This window comes from Mytilus californianus, unplaced genomic scaffold (assembly GCF_021869535.1).
Source record: "Mytilus californianus isolate M0D057914Y unplaced genomic scaffold, xbMytCali1.0.p SCAF_9, whole genome shotgun sequence".
In the NCBI taxonomy this organism is placed as follows: Eukaryota; Metazoa; Mollusca; class Bivalvia; order Mytilida; family Mytilidae; genus Mytilus; species Mytilus californianus.
This window is the reverse complement of record NW_026262745.1, coordinates 8,783,011-8,808,524: the sequence shown is the minus strand read 5'-3', so window position 1 is coordinate 8,808,524 and position 25,514 is coordinate 8,783,011. Positions and strand designations below refer to the sequence as shown.

At 31.6% G+C, this 25,514-nt stretch overlaps 1 protein-coding gene across 1 annotated transcript; it reads left to right on the top strand.

The window, feature by feature from the left end:
* Positions 1-1,969: 1,969 nt before the first annotated feature.
* LOC127716609 (uncharacterized) lies at positions 1,970-24,433 on the top strand. The gene is made up of 18 exons (XM_052222853.1): positions 1,970-2,466; positions 3,345-3,415; positions 4,116-4,233; positions 5,758-5,826; positions 6,327-6,415; positions 7,371-7,533; positions 8,163-8,246; positions 10,362-10,426; positions 11,696-11,773; positions 12,546-12,606; positions 14,049-14,184; positions 14,877-14,983; positions 15,553-15,642; positions 17,270-17,348; positions 17,831-17,886; positions 19,260-19,358; positions 19,831-19,965; positions 24,203-24,433. The coding sequence occupies exons 1-18, from the start codon at positions 2,071-2,073 to the stop codon at positions 24,362-24,364; spliced, it is 2,058 nt and encodes a 685-aa protein (XP_052078813.1). The 5' UTR covers positions 1,970-2,070; the 3' UTR covers positions 24,365-24,433.
* The last annotated feature ends 1,081 nt before the right edge of the window (positions 24,434-25,514 follow it).

The window sequence follows — 25,514 nt, the reverse complement described above, 5'->3', positions numbered from 1 at the left end:
TGATGATATCGATATCAGTCACGGTTGCACAGGCTTTATCACACCCTTAATCTGAATGACGCCACGTCATCGAAATCAGTCACCTGACGTCACGTCACATGAAAAAAACATCTACTTGAGATATATAATAAAGTGTATATGACATGGCTTTTTCAATATCACACACCGTATCAACCCTCAACCAATATAATCCCTCGAGCAGAGCTCTTGGGACTATATTGGTGTCTCGGGTTGATACGGATGTGATATTGAAAAACCCATATAATATTCTCTATGTATTTGCTATTTGACAGGACAATTTTTTTAGCCCTCCATCTTTTTTCCAAAATCCGTTATTTGTTTTCTATTAATTTCAATTATTTTCGCGTTTTTCTGTATACTATGAACAAACATATACTATAAATAACGTGTATTTTCTATTTACTATCAATTCCAAGTTTACGGCGGTCACTGTTATATTATATAGAGACTCTCTATATAATATATCAGTGACCGCCGTGGATAGTAAACTTGAAATTGATAGTAAATAGCAAATATACTTTATTTATAGTATATGTATGTTCATAGTAGAAAGAAAAAAACGCAAAAATAATTGTCCTGTCTCCAAGTACCTATGGAAATAATGTGTAATTTTAAACAGTCCTAGACGAAAGTCTTGTCTATGACTTAAAAGTCCGTCCGATGACGGAAACAATACCCGGACGCCTTTATTTTCGTTTTCCTCCCAAAATAACCCAAACGAAATAATCATAAGCGAGGGTGACAAATGCGACTATGTGTGTTACCAATAGAACACAGAGGCCTGGTGATTAATTCATTGTGGAAGGAAGAGAAGCGACACCCAAATGAGGTCTTCTCATTTAATAGTATAGATTTTTCATCAATTGGCAGTGAACAACTCCGAGTGAACCGAAATGAAAGAGAAGTGAAAGATACCACAAGGACATTCAAACTCGAAGATAAACTGACAACGCCATAGCGAAAAAAAAATCAGAAAAATACCAAAAGACAAACAACAGTATACAAAACACAACATAGAACTAAACTAAAGACTGAGCAACACGAATCTCACCAAAAATCGTGTCCGATTTTTCAATGTATATATTGAACCAGTACACATTTTTGTTTAGGGGCCAGCTGAAGCCTGACTCCGGGTGCTGGATTTTCTCGCTGTGTTGAAGACCCATTGGTGGCCTTCGGCTGTTTTCTGCTCTTTGGACAGGTTGTTGTCTCTTTGACACATTCCCCATTTCCATTCTCAATTTTATTTATTATTTTGTGTCATATTTAAGTTAAGACCATTTCGCATTGTCATGTTTCTACCTCCCCCTATAACTAATTAAATCTTACAATTGTTAACCAATCGAAGTATCTATAGGTAATTATCATTTCAAAATTGACAACTTTATGTTAGGGAACAAAACTATATATAAAATGATCGAAATGGAATGTATTGTTCTTTATTGTTACGATATATAAAATGTGATATTTATACACACAAATCTACATTGTTACCTGAAAGCCAATTTTGATAGGTGTTGACCCTTTTAAAAATAATTGCTTTCAATCATTAAAACTTGTTAATAGGATAGTTTCGTGCCTACCGAACATTTTTGATTCGGATACGGTTTTATATAAACAAATTTCTTTTGAAAAATTGTTTTCTTTATTGTGAAGTTAATTGATTTTAGGTTTTGATTGTGTATTTACTTATATTGATAACGGAAACAATTCTATCAAATGTCTCTGAGCAACGACTGAATTATACATTTAAAGTTGAAAGTTCTTCCTAAATTGTGTACGTTGATCCCTTAGATGTTGTAGTTATTAATTGTTTTAGACATTTAACCGTTTTTGTATCTACGTAACTGATGTAATTTTTCTAGTTTATTGGATATATATATATTTTAAAAGATATATTAAATACTTTTTTCAGTTAAACAAATAATCATCTTTTTACTTACTGTGGATATATATTACAAATTATTTCAGTGAACATTTAGTTTTATTGAGCGTGGTTATATTTGAAATAAGAAGCCATGAAACAGTTAATTTTGTAAAAAGAACAAAATGGGTGATTTACAAATTCCCCATTTAAACGATCCTGGAGATCATAATAAAAGGAAGCAGTATGACAGTCTAGATTTCAAAGTCCGAGTTGGAACTTCATTGGTCAGATCTGGGACTGAGAGTCAAGCTATATTGATTCAAAAAGAATTTCAAGAGGAAGAAAAAATAAATGACCTCATATTCCAAATAACAAGCAGAAGCATATCAAGAAGGACAACTCCTTCAAGTTCTAGAAGGAGTTCAATTGATATAAGTAATGGGTATGGTATACAAGGAGTTGTAGATGGTAAAAGAGCCGCCAGATTTCTTCGAAGGCGGAAAGATCACAGTGCATTATTAAGGCAATGGAATTCTAAACCGGAAGTTGTTTACGAAGGACACAGAAACCCAGCAGAAGTAAGTGTTATTCTAATATCTCAACTGATATATATTAATTATATCATTTTTGTTATTTCAATTACATATCGAAAAATATGGGATTGCTACTGATTCATATAAGGAAATAAGGACACTGTATTTTATCTGATGCTTATATGTGTGCTTATCTTATTTGATAATTATATGTGGTAACATTTTTATATTCATGTTCGGCTCGTTAATCTTTAACTGAAAATCGAAAATTAATGCATTTGTCTCTTTTATTATCTGATATATTACTGATTGAATTCACATAAAACACATGAAATCGGCGAAAAACCTTCCTTAAATTAGAAATTAGAGATTTGATGATTTTAAGACAAATTTAAGGTTTTTCGCCGATTTTATGCGCTTTTTATACAAATTGTCATCTATTTTGAGAGATAAATGCAATAATTTTTCGATTTTCAGTTATAGTTCATCGAACAAAAAAATAGCAAGATGTGTGACATAGCCCATTTACTGTTCCTTTACCTTTAGTTGAAACCTTGTTTTATTGTGATATTTTGCAATTGTAAGAGCTTTCATAAGTTCGTGTTTATTGTTGACCGTACATATGGGCCGATTTTTTTTACTTTGATAGCATGAATCACGGTACTTAATTTGAGACAAATACTGACTACTCAAAAAGATGTGTACTCCAAGAAAGGGTAATATTAAAAACCAAATTCTCTAGAATCAAATATAATTCAATGATGTATTTCAAAATTATGTTGTTACTTTTTATATTTTAAAATTATGTTGTTACATTTTACATTCTAGCAGAATTTGTATTAAAGCATTTTGATAACCGGAATTACCCGAATATGTGTGAACAGATTATAATTCAAATATTAATTTTTTTCAATTTCATGCAGGCACTGCAGAAATTTAGAAAAGTTGCTAGAACTATCAAACTTCTTTGTGGAATTCTTATCACTCTCAAAAGGTAATGTTTATTTTTTACCTTAGAATTTTAAATTTCAACACAGAACATTTTTATTGGGAATAAATCTAAACAATTTGTTAGAAATGGTACACTACGTTAAAAATGTGTTAGCGTTTCCATTTATGAAAATAGTATCAATAACAAAAAATCCTATTAGCTATTATATAATTATGCACTGTAATAGAACTAACGGTCCCAATGTATCTACACCAGATGCCCACTTCGACAATTAATGTCTCTTCGGTGATGATCGAGGCTAAAACTAATTACAAACATGCAGAGTTGATAAAACCAAAATGGACCGAAAGTATAGTCAATTCCGGACAAGGAATCAGAGCTTTAAATGAGGAAGATATTTTCTTAATTTAAAATGATTTCAAAAACTTTATAACCGCAAATTCAATCAAGCAATATCCTATGTTCATGTTTTCATTGTACTATTTTATTTGAATTTGCGAAACATTCATCCTTTTCCTGGTGGAGTTGCTCATATTTTGGTACGAACATTAAGTTACCTGAATTTTTTTGGTTCGTTAGTAAGGAACGATGGTAAAAACAATTGCTGACGATGCTCTGGATTTGGTTAACGTTAAATATTGCGTATACTCTAGATCACTGATTTTATCGACGTAGACGATATCTAGAAAGACGAGAAAGTATTGTTTTATTAAAAATTCTAGTATCTACTTTACCTTTTCAGCTATGTGAAGAAACCAGACACCAGTAATTGGTCTTTTATGGAAATGTACCTGCATGTTCAGGACACATTCAATCACTTGCTGACCTTCAACAAAAACAGTTATGGTAAGGTGGAACCGGTAGGTTTTATTTTTTTAAAAACAAGATGCGGAAAAAAATCCTAAAAACATAGTCGTATGAAATGTTATAAATGGACATAAATACGCACATGAGAAACCAATTTCAAGAAATTCTAGGACATAAGTAATAAATGAAAAGAACAACTTCAATTGCTGTTCCTTGTCTTGCCAGAAGCTTGAAAGTATTTTGTGATCATCTTTATAATTGACATCGTGCATATATCTTTGAAAAAATGTGGAAGTAATCAGGGATTTATTATTCATTTGTTGCCAAAAAAACTATTTAGGATACTAAAAACTATACCGAATAAAAGAGACAATCACTGGAGAACTCTATAGGAAGTATTGTCAGAGAAACAAATGCAAAAAGTTGAAATGAGCGATAAAAACAAATTGACCTAATTTTCAGACGGAATAGCACATCTTAAATTTTACGGGGATGTTGTTTACCGAGCCCGGAAATTTATATACGATCCGGATAAACTTATCAATCCTTTAAATAAACTTATTCTACACTGTAATTAGATCTTTGAATATTGTTTTTATTGGTATAGATATTGATTTTGTTATCAGTAAATTACTAAATAGTATTGTTATACACATATGCACTTTAACGGTACTACAATCTGTCGATACCTTTATTTTGGCATTGCACACGTCATTTTTTTCTCTAACTGTTAATGACGTCTTTATACTAAATCAATTGGATGTTGGATGTGTACTGATTGATATTTGATGATGTTTTTTATTAGTTGCTATTGGCTGTGTACAAGCTGTCAGTAACTGCGAGTATTCTCAGATCTGTACTTAGTGTCTTTTTAGTAATTAGGGATGAGGGATGGATAAATACCCTGCCACTTCCGGTCTGTGTTTTTGTTTAATGTTTACTTCTATGTATCGATCTGATGAGTTAAGCCTTTTTCAGCTGATTTTTATAGTTGGTTCTTATGTTGTGCTGTAACACCGCTGTCCCAGGTTAGGGGAGGGTTCAGCGCTCACAAACATGTTTAACCTCGCCACGTTCTTTTGTGCATTTCCCAAGTCAGGAGCCTGTAATTCAGTGGATGTCGTTGGTTCATGTCTGTCATATTTGTTTTTTGTAAATTGTTTTGTTATAAATTAGGCCGTTAGTTTTTCTCAATTGAATTGTTTCATATTTTTCATGTCGGTGCCTATTATAGCCGACTATACGGTATGGGGTTTTCTCATTGTTGAAGGCCGTATGGTTGCCTATAATTGCTTACATCCACTTCATAAGAACTTTGGTGGATAGTTGGCTTATTGGCAATCATACCACATCTCCTTATTTAATACTTAATCTATTTTTAAACCTTATTCATAAAATGCAAATTGTTTCTACAGAAAACAGACGGAAACAGAAACAAACATAACAGTAAACGAGATCACGTTTAGTCTTAATCAAAAGATTTTCCTACGCCACAGTTAAAAATACAAACTTGTTTCTAAAAATAAGTGTTGTTTGTTAAAATAGTTTTTATGCAACTTTCGGGTTTGTTTTTGTAGCTAAAAGAAAAATTGAAGACATTACTGTCAGTAAGCAAACAACATAGAACAAGACAAGATGTCCAAACGGTTAGTTGTACTTATTTTACTTATTAGTAGTTTTTAACAGTTTTAATTGTATAATTGTTTTTTTGTTTTATTTTATTTATTATTTTTTTATGATGATGATAATTTCGAAACTCTTGGTCTCGAAATTAACTGCAGCTTACTGTTAAATCAACGTGTCATTTTACACTGACGTCAGTATCACACTTGGTGCCATCCCCCATGACCAGTAGACGGTTCTTCGTAATTCACATGAATTAATTTATGCAAAATGACTTGAATAAATCTTGAGCTTGTAAATTATGTAACCATTCTTTAACTATGATTGGAAATATATCTTGTCAATGTTGGTTTATCTAATTAGACCATTTTTGGTTTTCGTAAAATAGTTCGCGTCTAAATTATTTGTTTCGAGCGTTGTAGACGTCGGTTTTTTTTTCTTGCGCACATAAATCGATATTTATTTATACTATAATGACACGTCCTTAACAATAACCTTAGAAACATTTTCGTTCTTAAATTAGATTATGGGTTTAATGAGAGACAACCTATCGTTCCAAGATTATCCTGTTCATATCCAAATCAAGTTAGCTAGATGTATGCAATACCAGAGGTATTTAGATTCAAAATATATAACAACTCGTTGAAAGTAAGAAATGAAAGTTTTTCTCTAGAAGGCGTACAATGAGAACAGCACCATACTTAATCAGTGAAATATTTCGTAGTAATATTTTGAGCAATAACAAGATTGAATTATTCTTGTTATACTGTCACAATTTGTATTTGAATATAATTTTGCAAATGTCTTTTTGTGGATTGGGATTAGATTCGACAATACTATTAGTGCACATCAGTGCAATACAAGACTGTGGTATCCCGGAAAGGAAATTACAAGCATAAGGCACAAAAAGGGTACTTTAAAAAGATTAAGGAATCCCAAAAAAAAAGGGCACCACAAAAATCCAGGGCTTCCTAAAAAGGGAAACACAAGACTTTAGGCTCTCAAATACAAGACAAAAGCAACCATAACAAAGCAATATAAGATGAGGCACAAAAAATAAGATTGAGTTAGCAAAAAATGGACAAAACAAAACCAAAGCATTGAATGTAATCAAATGTTTCAGAAGAATATACATCCACGTGACATGAATACGTCTATTTCAACACATGAGATTTTATTTTTCAATAATTACATTAGATGTATGTTTCATTATAATACGTTATTTTGATTGGCTAACAGCAATCTCGCGTGCGTCATTCTTCATTTCAAAATGAATTTCATGAATTGTAACATACATGATGACACACGTTTCCACAATAAAGTGCACAGGTAAATAAAAGAAAAAAATGATAGTAATCGTGTTTTCATGATCATAGCGAAAAAATGTAATTATAAGTATTGAATGCTTCTTTTAGTAATTTCATAGGGTTGTAAAAGCGTTGACCGTGCGTACATATTTAATGAAGCGCTTCCATGTACTTCGGTCAACGCTTTTACACCCCAATGAATTTACATAAAGAAGCATTCAATTCTTAAATGAAATAATATTTTTCTTCATTTTTATCAGTTATGAAGCCAGAAGGGTAATTTTGAAACAAGGACACCCACCATTAGCATTCTACATCATGCTTTCTGGCGTTGCTATTGTAAACGCACGTGATGTTAATCCTAAAACAGGACATGCATTTGTTAAAACAGTCGGCCAGTTAGTTGCAGGCGATACATTTGGGGTTTGTATGATATATGTATGTCAAACAATTTGTCTTTAAGATATACACTTTTATTATTTTTTTAAGTTAATTTAAAGTTAAACATTTTCAGGATATATATTTACCTTTTATAATTGAAAAGAAATAACTTCCCCATTATCATTTACACATCCTTATCTTTTCACTTAAATTGTGTGAATAAATAAAAAAAGATGTTGGAACTAAACGCAAAGAAGACTATATCTAGAGGTCAACATACGTTTTCAACTTTAGACAAGTGGCTATACAATATTCCAAGTTTTAAATAGTTTTCGAGTCTGGTAAAGTTGTAGATAAATCCAAAGACTATCAACATTACGATATAACTAAAGACACAGCTTTTTCTGACTTGTGACAGGCAAATAAACATGTTTTAACATTCAACGTTTAAACAGAATACCATAACAAATGGTACATAGAAGAAAGCACAATATTAAGCAGCCCAGAAAAGTAGCATATGAAAAAATGATGTTGTCATGTGATAGCAGTCATGATGTTCATACTTAGGTTAAGGAAATACGCTATTTTTAACATTAATTAAGGAATTTAATCTTAATTTGTACCCATATTTATTTCCATGAAATTCTTTACCTCGATGATAATATTTTTAGGAGATAGCTTTAATTGAAGGTGGTCCAAGAACTGCATCTGTTGTGTGCAAGACAACATGTGAGTTTCTGGTGGTACAAAAACACGTATGTATATAACTATTATTTACTTGTAGTACATGCCATTGTAACACATGTGTTTTACGGTACGAATTCTCATGTTGTTTTCTTCCGTGTTAGAATGTGATATGTAACTTTCAACTTGGTAAAAAAGAGATGAACCCGTCCACAAAAATGTAAAATAACAAAAATACCGAACTCCAAGGAAAATGCAAATCGGAAAGTCTCTTATCAAATGGCAAAATCAAAAGCTCAAACACATCAAACGAATGCAAAACAACTGTCATATTCCTGACTTGGTACAGGCATTTCCTTATGTGGAAAATGGTGGATTAAACCTGGTTTTATAGCTAGCTAAACCTCTCACTTGTATGTCAGTCGCATAAAATTCCATTATATTGACAACAATGTGTGAACAAAACAAACAGACATGATAGGTAAAAATGTCAAAAATAGGGGTACTGCAGTCAACATTGTGTTATAATCTTGATCAATATAAAAGAAACAAATATGTCAAAAAAGAAAAACAAAATGGCATATAGACAAAGCACATAAGCAAATACTAAAGACAAGAACACAAAAACCGACCACAACACAACAACACATTGGCGGGATGCATAAGTACCGAATAAACTCATCATAGATAACAGGATTGAAATTTTGTATTTGCGCCATACGCTCGTTTCGTCTACAAAAAACTCATCAGTGACGCTCGAATCAGAAAAAGTTAAAAAGGCAAAATAAAGTACGAAGTTGAAGACCGAGCCACGCCAAAAGGATATTACCAAAAGAACTTTTCCCAGATGTCATCATCTATGTCAAGTAATATATTTGGGTCTAATATATTTAAGAAAAGGATTGCTACATGTATTAACTGCTACATATTCATGACATTATGTTAGCGGTAAAGTTGTTCTGGAAAAATTTGTCTGGGCGAATACAAATTGCTGTTATAATAAGTATGTGGTTACCACTTTTACTATTATTTTGAGTCAGATTCTAAAATAATTATTTACCTGAAATTTTTGTATTGTTTAGGTTTTTTTAAAGCTGAAATAATAAATTTATTAAATTGTACAAGTTCCCGATGTATCACTCAGCCGGTAGATTGGTACTAAAATAAAAATAAATACGGATATTTCTTTTTAGAAATTATGTTATGAATTATAGAATATTTGAACTTAAGAAATATATATCATTCACTCATAGCTCTGATTCCTTGTCCAGGGTTGGCAGAATTTTTTATCATTTTCGATCATATCAGCTCTACAACGTTTCTAGAAGGCTTTTTGTTTTCAAATATTTTTGCCACGAGCATCACCGAGGAGACATAAATGATCGAAATGCACGTGCGTCTGGTGCAGTACAAAAGGTACCGTTTAATGTATTTACCTAGGGAACGAAGTTCGGAGGACAAAATATACTTCTGAACTGAATTTAATGTTTCAATTACAGAAATAAAGAAAACGACATTTCTGCACTTAAGTCAAAATTGAAAACAACACGTTTAATAATTTCTTGCGTCCGAAGCGCTTTTCTGGATTTACCTTCATCAGGAACGCTCAAAGCCAAACATTTGAAATCCGAAGATGTATAAGTACCGAAACCGTTTTGAAGAGCTATATGTAAAAAAATACCTAAAATAAATAGCCAAATTCATCTAAAGCCAACTTTGCCTGAGGGATTTGAAACCTTAGTTTCTTAATAATTTCATAATTTATAAACGGACAATTTTAGTAAAGTTTGTTAAATCATGTCAGTACCGAAGTACTGACTACTGAGCTGATGATACCCTCGAGTCTGATAGTCCACCAGCAGAGGTATCGACCCAGTGATGTAAAAATTGAAAACAACACGTTTAATAATTTCTTGCGTCCGAAGCGCTTTTCTGGACCAGAGTAACCAGAGAATTGTTTTTGGAAATAATTGTAAAATTTGCTACTTTTGCGAGTTAATTTACCATACATTATCTTGTCATCTTGTAAGACCATTATTTTGATTGCTTTTGGGTTTGCAGTCTAGAACTAATTTTGCGAGTAAAACAATCAAAGGTGAATTAGTCCTGTAAGCCTGATATTACATGTTTTTCTTTACTCTGTAATTGGCTACTCCATTCTATTATATTTTTTCAATAATTTACAGGATTTTGATGATGTAATCAAGGCACCATTACTTAGGGAAAAAGAAAATCATATAGAATTTTGCAAGTAATTATAAAGTCTGTACTTTTCTATGCTTTAATTTTATGTTTACACTTGTTCTCTCTGTGTGAATAAAAGTACAATGTAGTTTCGATGTCAATAAGACACCAGAACACAAAACAAACCAAAAACAACATAAACCAAAAATACACATTAATAGACATTTAAATAGAATTTCTTTCAAAAATATATTGTGTTAATTATTATAAAACAAGTAAATTAACAAAATACCGAACTCTTAGGAAAATTCAAAACGGGAAGTCCCTCATCAAATGGCAAAGCAAAAAGCTAAAACACATCAAACGAATGGAAAACAACTGTCATATTCCGGACTTGGTACAGGCATTTTCTTATATATAACTTTGCTCTAATTGAAATTGAAACGAAATAATCTGTCTTTTTGTACGTCCGCCTTCAAAACGTTCTCATCACACCCTTACAGCTTTAGATGGATTCTAAGGAGAAAAACATATTAACTTTATATAAATCATATCTGTCATATCTAGATTGAAAACGAGTAACAACCGAAAGCAAATTAAGAGAGATGTGCTCCTTGGAAATTAACGAATCAATAAAATTTTACATTTTTAGCATTCTCACCCGTATGCGACTGGATTTTTTTAAAAACCAAATTGATTGAAAATACAGATCCTGTGTCCGCGCTTTACTTACAAGGATGATTCATGGACACGTGATCAGTATTTTAATTAGATACTATTACTGTGAACATTTTCCGTGTAAGTGCTTTCACTCTTCGCAATTCTAAACGTGTTTTGATAAATATTTAGTAAAAAAGTTCATATTATTAAATTCTTAATCGAGTGTGAAAATAAATGATGATTGACACTTTAAATGGGAGATTGGTCATAAAAATTTGAGTTGTTCGCTTAAAGACCAATGACAAATACTTCATGCTCATTAAGGACGATTAAAGATTAAATGCATATATGTTTAGTACATATAAGAACACGAAAAAAAGAATTATAGACATAAAGAATTACCAAAAATATTGCCGGGTCACCACAGCAAAAAAATGGAAACAACACTTTATAAATGTCATGCGTCCGAAGCGCTATTTTGGATTTACGTTCATCAGGAACGCTCGAAATCAAATATTTGAAAGCCAAACTTCATCTATAATTAAAAGCCCTCAACCACTCATCCAAATCTCGGTCACAGAGACAATCAATAAAGAACAACAAATGAACTCGAACCTCAGACCGTTCGTCTTTTATATAAAACAGATAATATGCAAATTGTTTCAATCTCTTACAGATCATTACCATTTTTGAAAGACTTTCCATGTGATATTTTTCGGCAATCTCCCAAAGAGTTTTTCTTTCAGTATTTTAAGTAAGTTCATCGTTTAAGTTATACGACGCCGAGGGGGTAATTAGAATAATAACAAGAAAGGCAGAGAGAACCATGTTTAAAGGAGAGAGGAAAATATGAACATCAGACACCAAAGTGTAAGACGGAAAACAAAATCTAACATCAGCAAACATCTCATGATCGGATTACTTTTTTCATTATTCCAGACAAACAATATGGCAACTAAAAAAACACCAGCAAAACATATAAAACAAAATTTGACGGTTGAATGAAACTGAATTTTACAAACTAATATAATTTGTGGATAAAAGTGTATTTGATGATAACATTGTTTGCGGATTGTCATTGGATAATTTTCCAATTTGAAGGAAGAATGCTCTGTCCATAAACAGAAAATGATTTTTTTTATACCAATGACCTTTCATTGACTAACGCAACAAAAAGACCTTAAAAAAAGAATTCGATCGCCACGTATATGTTGCTTTTCGAAGTCACCATACCAAATTTGTTACTTTCGACGCATTTTCGTCTTTTTGTGCTAAACTAATGAAAGTAAAAGTAACAAATTCAAAAATAATGGTTGACCAAAAGAATCACCAGGATATGATAATAGCCACAGATTTCTAATAAAATATTTCAGGGAGTTTAAATTACTAGCTCCTTTAAAAGATTTATATGAACAGACATTTTTCAAAACGTACAAAAATATAAATTATAGGTCACGACTATAGCTACCACCACCAGCTTAAATCGCCAAAGGTCACTGATTAAGTGTATTTTTTTTATATTGCAGAGAAGACGATATAATAATAAGAAACAGTGTATTAAGCAAATATATTGTCATTGTTAAATCGGTAAGAAAATCATCTAAAGTCTTTATAAATGATTGAAATACAAAGTCAAAAGGAAAATAAAAATATATCTGTTATACAAGCATCCTTTTTTTATACGAGTATTTATCTTATTATCTAAACAAGTTGTGACAGAACTTTATTGACACACGCCTTAAACAACGAAAGAAGAAAGTCATTAAGATGAATTATGCGATTTTTCTTGCGTTGGATCCAGAAGGGAACCCAAAACAGATGTCGAATCACTTCTTATTAAAAGGAGATCTTGTGGAAAACTTTCGTTCGAAACTAATTTTAAAGAAGCAGTTTTACCCGTTTTTGTGGTTTCTCCTTGAATGCAATTAAGTAAAATTTGATAACAAGGAAAAATTATTTCGAATAATTTTTAAAAATGATCTCATTTATCTTATTTACGGAATGGTTTAAATTGTTATATTTGTTCTGAATCTGGAATCCTATAGTGATTGATACATGTATATGCATAGCAGGAGACACTTACCCTACCCGAAGGCTGCAATTTGGACTTAAAACTATTGGTTTTTGGAAAAGAAACTCTTTCCTATGACCAAAATGTGCAAATTGTTAAACAAGTATTCAATTTTATAAAGAGATCAAAACGATTCCTCGTAGTATAGTATCAACATAGGTAAAACATCATCATCATCATCATTATTATCATTATCCTAAACTCTGTCGTTCTTTCTTCATCCCCTTTCCTTTTTTTTAGTATAGTTTAGTAATATTTATGTTGTTTATATTATATAATGCATGCTCACATTCAATTTGTATTAATATATATTTTTTATTGTGGAGAAGACTTAATAAGTATGTTTTACTTGTGTCTGATCCTTTTTGCTTTGAGCAAATAAAATATGTTTAAACTAAAACTAAACCCTATAGACGCACCTGTAGATCTTTGTTTGGAGTTCATCTGATTTGCTCAGGTGTTTATGCCCAAATTATGAGAATAATATCTTTTAAAATCAGGAAAGTGACAGTTGTTTTCCATTCGTTCAATAGGTTGATAAAGTCTAACGTTTTATTTTTTCAGTTTTTATGGACTTCCCCCTTTTAAAATTTTCCTTTGAGTTCGTTTTTTTTTTACTTTTTATCATATGCTGAATTATGTTTTTGATCCCAGTTTCACAGTTCACAGAACATGTTAATATGAAAGTGCCAGCGGGACTATGAACACATATTCTTGTTCCTATTGGATTGCGTATACAAATGGACTTGCGAGTATTGAACATCGATAAACTACTGTTGCCTCTTATTTCTAAGAAAAACATAAGTTTAAACCAAAACCGAATAGGTGAATTAATGGATTAATGACACTTGATTAACTAAGATATTCTTATTGAGAGATCACTTAAAGTAATTGCGTATTTTTTAATATGAATGTCAGTGAGAATCATAACTAACAATACTCGTTTTGAATATTTCAGGGTAAATGTAAGCTTGTAAGTGATTTCACTGAACTGCCATCAGATAAAAGACGTGTTGTATTTGATCCTGATTTAGAAGAAGCATTTCCGTTATATACTACTATGTTGAGGGTAAAATCCAGAGCACCTGTTCCTAGTACGTATTTTTTTCTTTTTTTTCTAAATTATCAATAGCTTACATGCTAACATTTATTACAAAGTGATGCGTTCCCAATGTACAGTATAAACAGAGTTTCAACAGAATGAACATGAATTTTTAAATCATTTAACATGTCTGATGTGAGAATGAAAATGATGAGCAAATTCGCATATTAAAAAAGTGTTACAACTAGGTTCCGGTCCAGGAAAAGAGTATTGGTATAAAGAACAGCATTTATTATTATAAAGTAATATTGTTACATTTTTTTGAAAAGCACTAATATAATATGGACATGTAAATGTTACAGTAAATCGTGTTTTTTTTAGCTTACGCGAATTGTGGATATCAAATCTATTATACCGTAAATAAACCGATATTTATTATACCGAAGGAATGATATAAAACACATTTACTTTGCTTTTGATAACTGCACATTCTATGATACAGTGTTCAAAAGTGTCGCCCTTCTTGTAGCTTTTGTTTTGGTGTGCTGTCATATTGATAAACTAAATGCTTTTCCTTGTGTAGTTTAATTGGATGAGGAGCTATACTTTATTTTATATTGCGAAAAAAAGAAGGAAAGTGAATATACATTTGTACTTTAGGAATTGATTTGAACTTGTCTCTTTTTAAATACATTATTTGACGCAAACAAAACTCCAATTGATTGATTATTTTTATTTGAAAAGAATCAGGATCAACAGAATCAATTGCACACATACAGATTGGGCTTATAACCGGTACAGTTGACAATACTGTACTTGCAGCAAAAGCAGAGAAATCAAATATGAAACTGGTAAATATCTGTTCTGCAAATCACATGCTACAAGTACTACTATTATTACAGCACAACAACCACCACAACCACCATCATCCTTAATATCACTGACACCGAACATCACAACTATCATTAAAAGTCGTTTTGTCTAAATCATTATTTTATTTTATTCATTCATATTCTTTTTCATTAAAGCGGATTTTTTTTAACTTCCATATGTAAAAACATTTACATACATATATATATAACGCGTTTCTGAAAATTGATCGGCTGTTCTCACTATTTTCTGGTGGGGTTTCGATTGAGAAAATTTCAGACATAAAAATAGCCATTCCTATCCAGATTGCAATACTTAAACCCTATGAATTCTTTGGATATATCTAATAGCAGAAATGACGGAAAAGGAAACTTTTCAAAGATCGAAATACAGAATGAAAATTGAAACTCTATTTCTGTTTTGATTCTTTTTAGATGAAGGGGGTGTCTCTGTGCTAGGTTTAACTTTCCTAGAGTTTCCTTATTAAACGATGCTATGTTCAACGGAATTTACAATATCATGTCAATATGTTTGGGATTTTTGTTTTCAGGCAAGAAGACCAAGTACCGTATCTTTAGCCAAACGAGGATCTATAAGCAATCTATTCAATAAACCACAGATTGAACGAAAGAACAGCATGGTAAAAAATGTAGAGATTTAATTACGTTATTCCTTATTTATTCTCTTCTAGCTTTTCCTACAACATAAACTCTGAAATCATTCCAAAAGAACTTTTTTTCTACAGTTTTATTTATTGCAAACAAAAAACGGGATATAACAATAACTGTATATTTTTTGCCAGAGACTTGCAGGAAAGTTTGAAGATGTTATGATGTAACCAAAAGCCATAAATTGGAGGTAGAAAGAGTGAATACCATGGATAGAAAATATTAATAATAAAAAAAGTAACTGATAATCGAAATACTGACAATGACTAGCACAATATATTGTACTTATTAATCAATAAAAGTAGATTTGGGATAATTTCACGGAAGTATCAACTCAACCACACAAGACATGTATCTGGAGGTTAATATCTTGTTTTAAATATCATCCAAATTCTGAATTTTTTAGTCAACAACATATGTGTTGAGTTTGGTGGATTGATATTTCAACAGACAGTCGGTATGCCAATTGGCACTAATTGTGCACCCCTACTGGTCGACTTGTTTTTGCACTCATTTGAAGCCGAATCCATACGGAACCTTCTCAATGACATAAAGAAAAAGAATCTGGCAAAGTTCTTTAATTTCACTTTCAGTTATATTGATGATATCATGTCACTCAATGACCACATTTCAATCAGTGCTTACACTACAGATATCAGGGAACCAGAGATTAAAGATACTATCGAAACTAGAAGGTCTGCTTCTTATCTTGATCTTTTTCTCGATATTGACACAGATGGATGACTCGAATCTTTGACAAACGTGATGATTTCAAGCTCAATTGTCAACATCCCATTTCTCTGCAGTAACATACCCTCTGTCTCATCATATGGCGTTTACATATTTCAATTAATACGCCATGGTCGTGCATGCTCACACTAATAGACTTTATAAGCAGAGGTGTGCTCCTAAAACAAAAACTAAACTGTCCAACTTCACTAGTTTTACGATCACCACCACGAATTCGTTGACCGATGCGATGTGTCTGTGTCCCAAATCATTAGCATCCGATGAAATGTGTCTATGTCTCAAATCAGTAGCAACATGTTTTCGCGTTCTTATATTTTTTGATGACATTATAGTCGTCTGATCTGTTATTTTACAAATGTGTCCTATTCCCGATTGTGACATTTTGACCGGGTGTGGATTAACATAACGGTTGATACATGCATAGCATGAAACCTGGTCTCGCTGTCTTTGTAATTTCATCGATTTATTCAGTTTTTGTTTGCTACCTTGATTTTTCTCTTCTTGGTTTACTATACTTGAACATCGGAATACTACTGTTACATTAACTTAAACACGAGAGAAATGTATGAACACATTTCCAAGCTCTAACATTTCTTACATTGCCTCATAATACCTTGTGAATAGTTTAGGGCAAGATTTTATTCTGATACTGATGAAAAGGGCTCTTTTCTTTTTTCTTTGGTGTTTCATTTCTTCTTTTTTGTTCAATCTGATAACAATACAGATTATGTGTCTCTGATTTGCTTGCGAGAAATGTGTAGACTACGGATATGTTTTTCAATGAAATTGTCTTTGCGTACATACATAGATAATTTCTTTCAGTCTTTGTATTTAATTTTTTTCTGACAGATAACAAGTCAATTACTAAGAGAAACCATTAAGGAACATCTTCTACTTGAACAAGAGTCAGAATTAACAAAGATTGAAGGTACATCTCAAACTTTAGATAAAAAAGAATTTTGAAGCCATTAAACTATAAAATAAAGTTGTCATAATATGTTACTTCAATAGTAAGTTCCAGACAGTTCTCGGGTTGTATTAAACAGTGAATATCACCTTGGCTAAACACTTGTTGATTTATGGACTTCCCTCTTTTTATAATTTACCTTGGAGTTCGTTATTTTTGTAAATACTTTTTTTTGCCCAGACAGCTTATGTCGCCTTCAATTTTAATTTTATCTTACTTGCATTTTTACCTATGGAAACATAATCTATTTGCTATGTTTTAAATTTAGATTTTTGATTTGATAAGATCAGTTAAATCTGAGAAAATTGGGAAATTATTTTTCACTTAAAAAGAATACAAATATGTGTTTAATATATTAAGATACTTTTTGTGTATAATGTGTAAATATTTATAGACGCTGTGAATTATAACTCATTTTAGATGGTTTTTATTTCTTTCAACAGAGAAGCCACGACCAAAAACAACACAAGGGAGACAACAACTAGCTGGTACAAAAAAGGTTGTATAATCATTATAGATAATACTATAATGCAATCATTTTGTATCAATGGTTCTGATTGGATGACAACAAGAGTAAAATCCTCTATCTACCTGTCTGTAGTTAAGAAAAGCCGACATTTTGAATTCTGGAATATATTGACATGTTATTTCGTTAATAATAAATTTTAAAAAACTCGCATTTGTTACCTACAAATGTTCCTTTTATCTAATTTTATTACATTCTGAGGCGTACGATAAGCCTGAAAACGCCCATTGTTTACATTTGACGACGGAAGTATACATATAGCTGACTATGCGGTATGGACTTTGCTCATTGTTGAAGGCCGTACGGTGACCTATAGAGTTAATTTTTGTGTCATTTGGTCTCTTGTGGAGAATTGTCTCATTGGCAACCATACCACATGTTCTTTTTATATACGACGTCACCTTGTTTAGTTACGTAAGCGCGTCACTGTTTCTGATATCCTTTGGTGTCTGTCGTTGATAGAATATGTTCGTTGTTGTTCTGCAGTTTGCATGTTGTGTCGACTATTATATTATTTGTTTGTGCGTTTCTCTGTGATGAATGTTCTTGCGTGTGTTTGTGCTGTATTTCTGTCACGTAGTGTTGTCATTTTAGCGACATTTTTTAACATTGTCATAAAGCGGGAGGTTTGGCTAGCCATTAAACCAGGTTCAACCCTCCATTTTTTCTTAAAATGTCCTGTACCAAGTCAGGAATATGGCAGTTGTTATCAAATAGTTCGTTTCTATGTATGTTGGCGTTTGTATATACAAAATACAAGATACCAAAGTTAAGTTGATGCACCAAATGATGTGTTTCAAAAACTTTTTTTTATTTTTATGTGCTTGAAACTTAATATAAGAAATCAAAAGTTTCATATGTTGAAATCAAGAAAAGCAAATTCTTAGGCTGTTAGCTTGTAACGCCGATTTTTCATTGAAGTTAGTTTTATGGGCACAGTTTAGCGATTGCGTTTGAATAGGAATAACCGTAATCATGGTAATGTTTTGTATTTTATTACTTTATTACCGGTAGTAGAAATGAGACCTAGTAATTAGAAATTTTGTTTGTTAACAAATTTTGAATATCCAAATGAATGTAACAGGTTTTATATGGAAAGATAATCAATTTAGCTATCAATCTCCTACTTATGCATCGAAGTTCCTCACAAACCTGAATATGCACTTCATCTAATTTTAAAAATTGTTCTTTTTACCTCATTAAATTGACTATGAACGTATTTAAATAATACATTTTTTCTTTGGTCTTCATGAATCTTAATATGCACTTATCAACTCAATGTAACACTTTGCGTTTTGTTCCTTGTAAATATGAATATGAACATAATGGTACATTTTGTTTGACAGGAACAAAGACTAAATACCAAAGAAATTAAAACGAAATCCACTGATGATAACCGTACAACTCTTGCCCAGATATCACAGTTGAAAAAAGGAGATGTTTTTGTAAGTTTGTTTTACTTAACAAAATGTAGGATATCGATTGACATTGTTTTAATACATGTAAATGTAGATTATAATATTGTATGAATTGTGAAAGAAGACGGGGATCTTACAAAACAGAACATCTATGCGAAAAGAGGGACGAAAGATACCAGAGGGACAGTCAAACTCATAGATCGAAAACAAACTGACAACGCCATGGCCAAAAACAAAAAGACAAATAATAGTACAGATGACACAAAATAGAAAACTAAGGTATTGTCATTAGATATTTACATTCCATACATTCCAGAGTGAAAGCTGGAATGTAAAGATTAAACATAAAGATTTTGTTATCAGTTTACCATATACGGAATAAAAGTTTCCATAATCATTATATTTTAGAGTTATGTTTCTTGTATCACAGAGATTAATTTTACGATTATTACGTACTAATTATAAGACTTAAAACTAAAGCTGCTATTCATTATTGCAGGGCTTAGAATCATTGGTTTCTAAACCATCAACAACATTAAGTTTAGTAAGTGAAGGAGCAGAGTGTATTTTGATATCCAAAAGACTTTTCTTAAGTGAAGCCAGCATAAAAGTGTTAAGAATAGTTAATGATTTAGTAAGTAAAGTTTAGGTTAACTGTTTAATTCTCTCTTGAATACTTCAAATGTGTTAAGATAAGGGAAACATCCTTATCAATTAATGCAACCACGCATAAACAAAAACATCACAGGTCAGGTTAACGTTCAAATTTACAAAAACGAATAGTTAGAAACTTTGCATCTATTAAGTTATAACTCATGCAGGAACCTGAGTCATTTTCGGATTTTATATTAACAGGGTTCTTATTATAAGAACTGAATTCAGTTTTGTTAAATGTTTTATGTTTTATTGTTTGTCTGTCTATGTTTTATCAATGTTTTGTTTTTGTCCTTGGGAGTTCCCTTAACCTTCTCAGTATTGTATATTAGATAAAATAATAACTTAAGATAAAAATAAGAAGATGTGGTATGAATGCCAATGAGACAGCTCTCCACCAGAGACTAAATAACATAGAAGTTAACAACTATAGGTTACCGTATGGCCTTCAACAATGAGCAAAACCTATTAAGAATCTTTTTTTCATCATGCTTCCTGGAAATAAGTTTGAAATTAGATAGATTAGAAAAGAACGCATAATGCATATTAGACGATTGAGAAAGAAAATTCTCAAAAAATAAAAATGGTACCGATTCCAGTGAGCATAACTAGTATTTCTGAAACTAGCGTCATCCGGAAATCTGGATACCAAGATCTTCGGCAAGCCAAATGCATACAACATTTCAAAGGATGAATATAAAAATGAATGCACAGTTCGAAGCAAAACATGCATAATTGTCTTTGCTTAATATGATAGCGAACCTCATCAAAGATATCAGGTTTATAATTTGTTATGCCAATCGCTCGGTTTATCTGCATAGGTCTCATTAACGGCGTTGGAATCAAAATAGTTAAATAGCATAAATCAAACACGATGTTGAAGAGCATTATAAGCCAAAATTCCGAAATTTGTGCCGAATAAGGCTTCTTTGCCTGGGGATAGAGAATCATAGGTTTTTTTCGAACATTTCAAAACTTTACAAACTGAAAATTTACAGAAAAACCATGTTAATGATATTTAGTATCAACAAAAAGTGCTGAATGCTGAAACGTCTGAAAAAAATACTTCGATTTGCCTAAGGAACTTACTGTAATAGCACAATTTATTAACTACAAAATACCAATGAGAATGTATTATCAAAATTATGCCAGAAATGGTACCAATTAAAAGACGGGCAATACCAAACGGAACTAAAATCATCATTGGCACTTATCCAGAATGTAAAGGTATGATAACGGTTCATTTGAGACCTGGTGATTTGGAAACCAAGTTGGGTAGCCAAAGTCGTCTGTCTACTCTCTTATTTTCTTCAACTTTTTTGGGCGCTACAATGGAAACACAAAGGAAATGAAAAAATTAGGTTGTAGTCATTGTAAATTGAAAAATCCTTTTTACTTTTTGTATTCTACAAAACAAATATATTTCTAAACTTCATCTTTTTAAGTTTGAACCACGTGTTTCCCTGAAAATGGTCATTGTGTTCATTTAGTGTTATAGATACAATGTATCATTTCGAATTGATAACGTAGTCATTTTTTCAGTTGTAAAAAATTATAATAAATTTCATGGTCACCATCACAAATTGGTTGACGGATACGATGTGTTTCTGTTTCAACGACATGTTTTTGCTGTCTTAGATTTTCAAATACTACAATAGTCGTATGATCTGTAAATAAACCGATATCGTCATTCCTATTGTGAAATTTGACTGGGTGTGGATTTGCATTGCAGGTGATGCACACATAGCAGGAGACTCTTACCCTGTTGACAGACCCGGTCTCGCTCCTTGTGTAGTACATGCGAATCCCTCAGTATTTGTTTTGCTTGATTTGTGTATCTTCTTAATTGATTTATATGATTTGAACAACAGTTAACAACTGTTGCCTCACGTGTTTAGCGTGTTGTTTATGATTTAACTTTGTCTGCTCAACCCTTCAGCTCTAGAAAGTGAAAAACGATTGTTTCTGGAATAACATTCATAATGTATGCTCGATACCAAACAATGAAGAAGCCACGTATGTAAAACTTGTGTGTGCATTAAAAATCAAAATAGCTTTTGTAAACGCTTCACCCTTGCTGATAACGTCTGTACTTTACAAAAGTACAAACAAACCAATATGAAACAGGTTAATACTAAAACAAACTGTTTAAATATAACAAATGTTGTGGTTTCTACTGAAAGTGTAATCTATAAGTGATTAGTAAGTTGGAAACATACAATTTTTTCCACAATGCTGTTTTAATACCCAATAAATTAAGGTATAGTTGTTTTTTTGTTTTGCTTAATCTAAATATAGTTGTAACAACACCTTGCCTTGATGATAAAATCAAATGTCAAATGAGGCTTATAGAAAATAGAATGGTGTTTTAAAGCAATTAGTAACAATACAAATGACAAATTGACTGATACATTTCCTGTTGTTTTGAAACAACTAGTAATTAAAAAAACATTGAATTTTCATTAAGAAAAGGTCGTTACCCTATTTAACTTTTAATTCAAGCAACGCTTGGGTTAGTGATTTTCTAATCTAGGCTTTCTTTTTTATATTACTAAGATGACAAATATATGAATGGAAATAGTTAATATTATACAAACATGAAAGTAAACTGAAGAGTTGTACATTTAGTTCTAAATCCTATTGTTAAAATTGACCTCAGTCCTTTTGAGGAATATAGCTCCTAACTTTGCACATTATTTACGAAGGCTCTTAAATGTTTAGGTTTGAGCATTCCTGATGAAGATAAATCCACAACAGCACTTAAGTCCATTTTTGGTTATATACTTTTGGCGTGGATCGGTACTTATACATTCCGCCATTGTGTTATTTTGCTATGGTAAATTTTGTATTCTCTATTCACTCTAGAGAGTGTCTATATGTCATTTTGGTTTTTCTTTGTTGAAATAGTTATTTGTTTTTATAGTGATTAAAATTATATTACTATGTTGACTGCTGTACCTCAATTTTTGACATTTTTACCTATTAAATCTGTTTGTTTTGCTCACACATTGTTGTCAATATAATGGAATTTTATGCGACTGCCATACAAGTGAGAGGTTTAGCTAGCTATAAAACCAGGTTTAATCCACCACCATTTTCTACATAAGGAAATGCCTGTACCAAGTCAGGAATATGACAGTTGTTTTCCGTTCGTTTGATGTGTTTGAGATTTTGATTTTGCAATTTTATAAAAGACTTTCCGTTTTGAATTTCCCTTTGAGTTCGGAATTTTTGTTATTTTACTTTTTAAGACGCACGAAATTTTTGAAATGTTTATTTCATTGCTTATTTTACTATTTGGCCCACAACAATGTAACACAACAGGGCGAGTTGAAATTTAATATTCTGGAAAACTAACCAAAAAAAAAATTTAATAAAAAGAATTAAACGAAAAAATACCGTTGAATGTTAAATTCTACGAAAGCAGTAATTAGGATTACGAGACAAATGAAATATCAATAATTGGAAACAAGATACAAATACGGTCGGATTTTACAAAGAAAACTATTGTTGATACAATAAAAATAGGGAACAACAAATGAATTGAACTCCTAATTATGATCTAAAAAGTGAACATATACCGACTTGTTTCCAGTTTAACAAATTTCAAGCGATCCTCGTTTGATCAATTGGCGATTTTTTCCATTCTTAATCAGTCACCACCTGCATGTATATTTTTCGTTACGCCAAGGCAAACGAGTGTCATTTTAGAAGAGTATTTGCAAACCTGTAAAAGTACGAGACACTTCACTATATAAATACATCACGTGTCATTTGTGTAACGGACAGTGAATATTTTTCGACCAAAAAAACCCGACAGATAAAGATACTACTTTCTGACAAATTAGGGATAAAATTTAACAAGTCATCAGAAAAAAAAACAAATTCAACTCTGTCTATGTACTCAGTTGGTCACCTTATTTTCGCATGCACAGAGAGATGTCATTATTCAACTTATTTTGATTTCTCCAATTGATCAAAAACTGATTTGACAGCAATACATTGGGCATGAGAATTTTAGCGGCTAACTTTGATGGGTTTTGCCTACTTCGTCTTATTTTTATTTTCTTGTTATCCTTTTGTGAGTGTGGGTGTGTTTTGATGGGATTGGGATTTGAGTATACTTTTTTATTAGATTTTAAAATTATCGATTGTCTCTTGAATATCTTAACTCTTGTATTTGAATTATCAAAGCTGGTGCATTTTGTATATTTCAGGTACAAAATTATCCATGTCATTCCTATATTAGAGATCAGGTAGATTGCTACCGGAAGTGGGTACAATATAAGCACGACATTGAAGAAGATATTCTAACTTCCCATCAACAGAAAGATAGAGTGTGGGTTGGAGGTGTTCCAGCATTAAAATGTGCTTCTTAAACAATGTTTTGAATACTTATACTATTTCTTATTATTTTAAACAGCTTTAAATAAATTCAGTGAAATGAGTTTTAGTATTGTATTGTTTTAAAAATGTATATTTCCGTTTCACGGCATCTGATTATAATTCTGGTTCATCATTACCAAAACAATGAAACCGGTCATATACCAAACAAGGCAAAATGATGAAGAAGAGAAATGTCATTTGGTTACTGCTTAATTAACATACTTTATTTGGCCTTTTTAACTATCTTTATCAGAGTGTCACTGATGCGTCTTTTGAAGAGAAAACGAGTTTCTGGCGAACAAAATTTTAATCCTGGTATCCATATGAGGAGTTTATTTACAGCATGTTTTCTGTTAATAGAAGATATTATATTGATTTAAACATTCTGTGATGATAATGTATGGCAAGAACAAACCTTTAGAGACTGGAAAAAGACAGTGGAAAAAAGTTATCTAACTGACGTAAATAATATCTTTCTGTAAGTTAAATGCACCAGAAATGACGAGTAACAAATGTTCCAGATAGCGTAACTTGGTAAAGACACAAAATGTGGAACGAAGAAACTAGTTTTACGTGTGTACACCGCCCCTTTTTTGCATATCTAAAGACCATATGTTGAAAAAAAAAAAACACTACACATTCCATCTATCAACAGGACGAATCCCAACTTGAACAGGGAAATAAAAGAAAGCAGAAGTATCGAAAATCGTTATACCATTGGAAGAAATAAAAACAGATATTTCAACTGAATTAGTTAGTATATCAATCATGTGGTCCTTGGTGTTGGAGGAAATCACGAGTTTGAATAAATTAAAGAAATTAATACTGAAATTATATATATATATAAATATATATAAATATAGTTTTCGTTAATTTATTTTAATTTATGACATTCAGTAGAAGATAGGAGAAATGCTGTCTAACGATATTTTATAAAGAGAAATATCATATTTATGAATAAGATGGTGATGACGAATGCAAAAACTGTTGACATTATTCGAAAGACTGTGGTGTCTGTAACACTGTATTAGTAACTTGTGTGTTGATACAAAATTACGCTAATTAAGATATGGTTCACTGAAACATAGTTTGGCAAACTGTTACAAGTTGTGGAATGTCAGAGGCGGATTTAGAGGGGTTTTC

Excerpts from the sequence above, each read along its gene's own strand:
- LOC127716609 (XM_052222853.1), top strand. The coding sequence starts at position 2,071 with ATGGGTGATTTACAAATTCCCCATTTAAACGATCCTGGAGATCATAAT. Across the intron at positions 17,887-19,259 it reads AACTAGCTGGTACAAAAAAG|GAACAAAGACTAAATACCAA; the intron begins GTTGTATAATCA and ends TTTGTTTGACAG. Across the intron at positions 19,359-19,830 it reads TGAAAAAAGGAGATGTTTTT|GGCTTAGAATCATTGGTTTC; the intron begins GTAAGTTTGTTT and ends TCATTATTGCAG.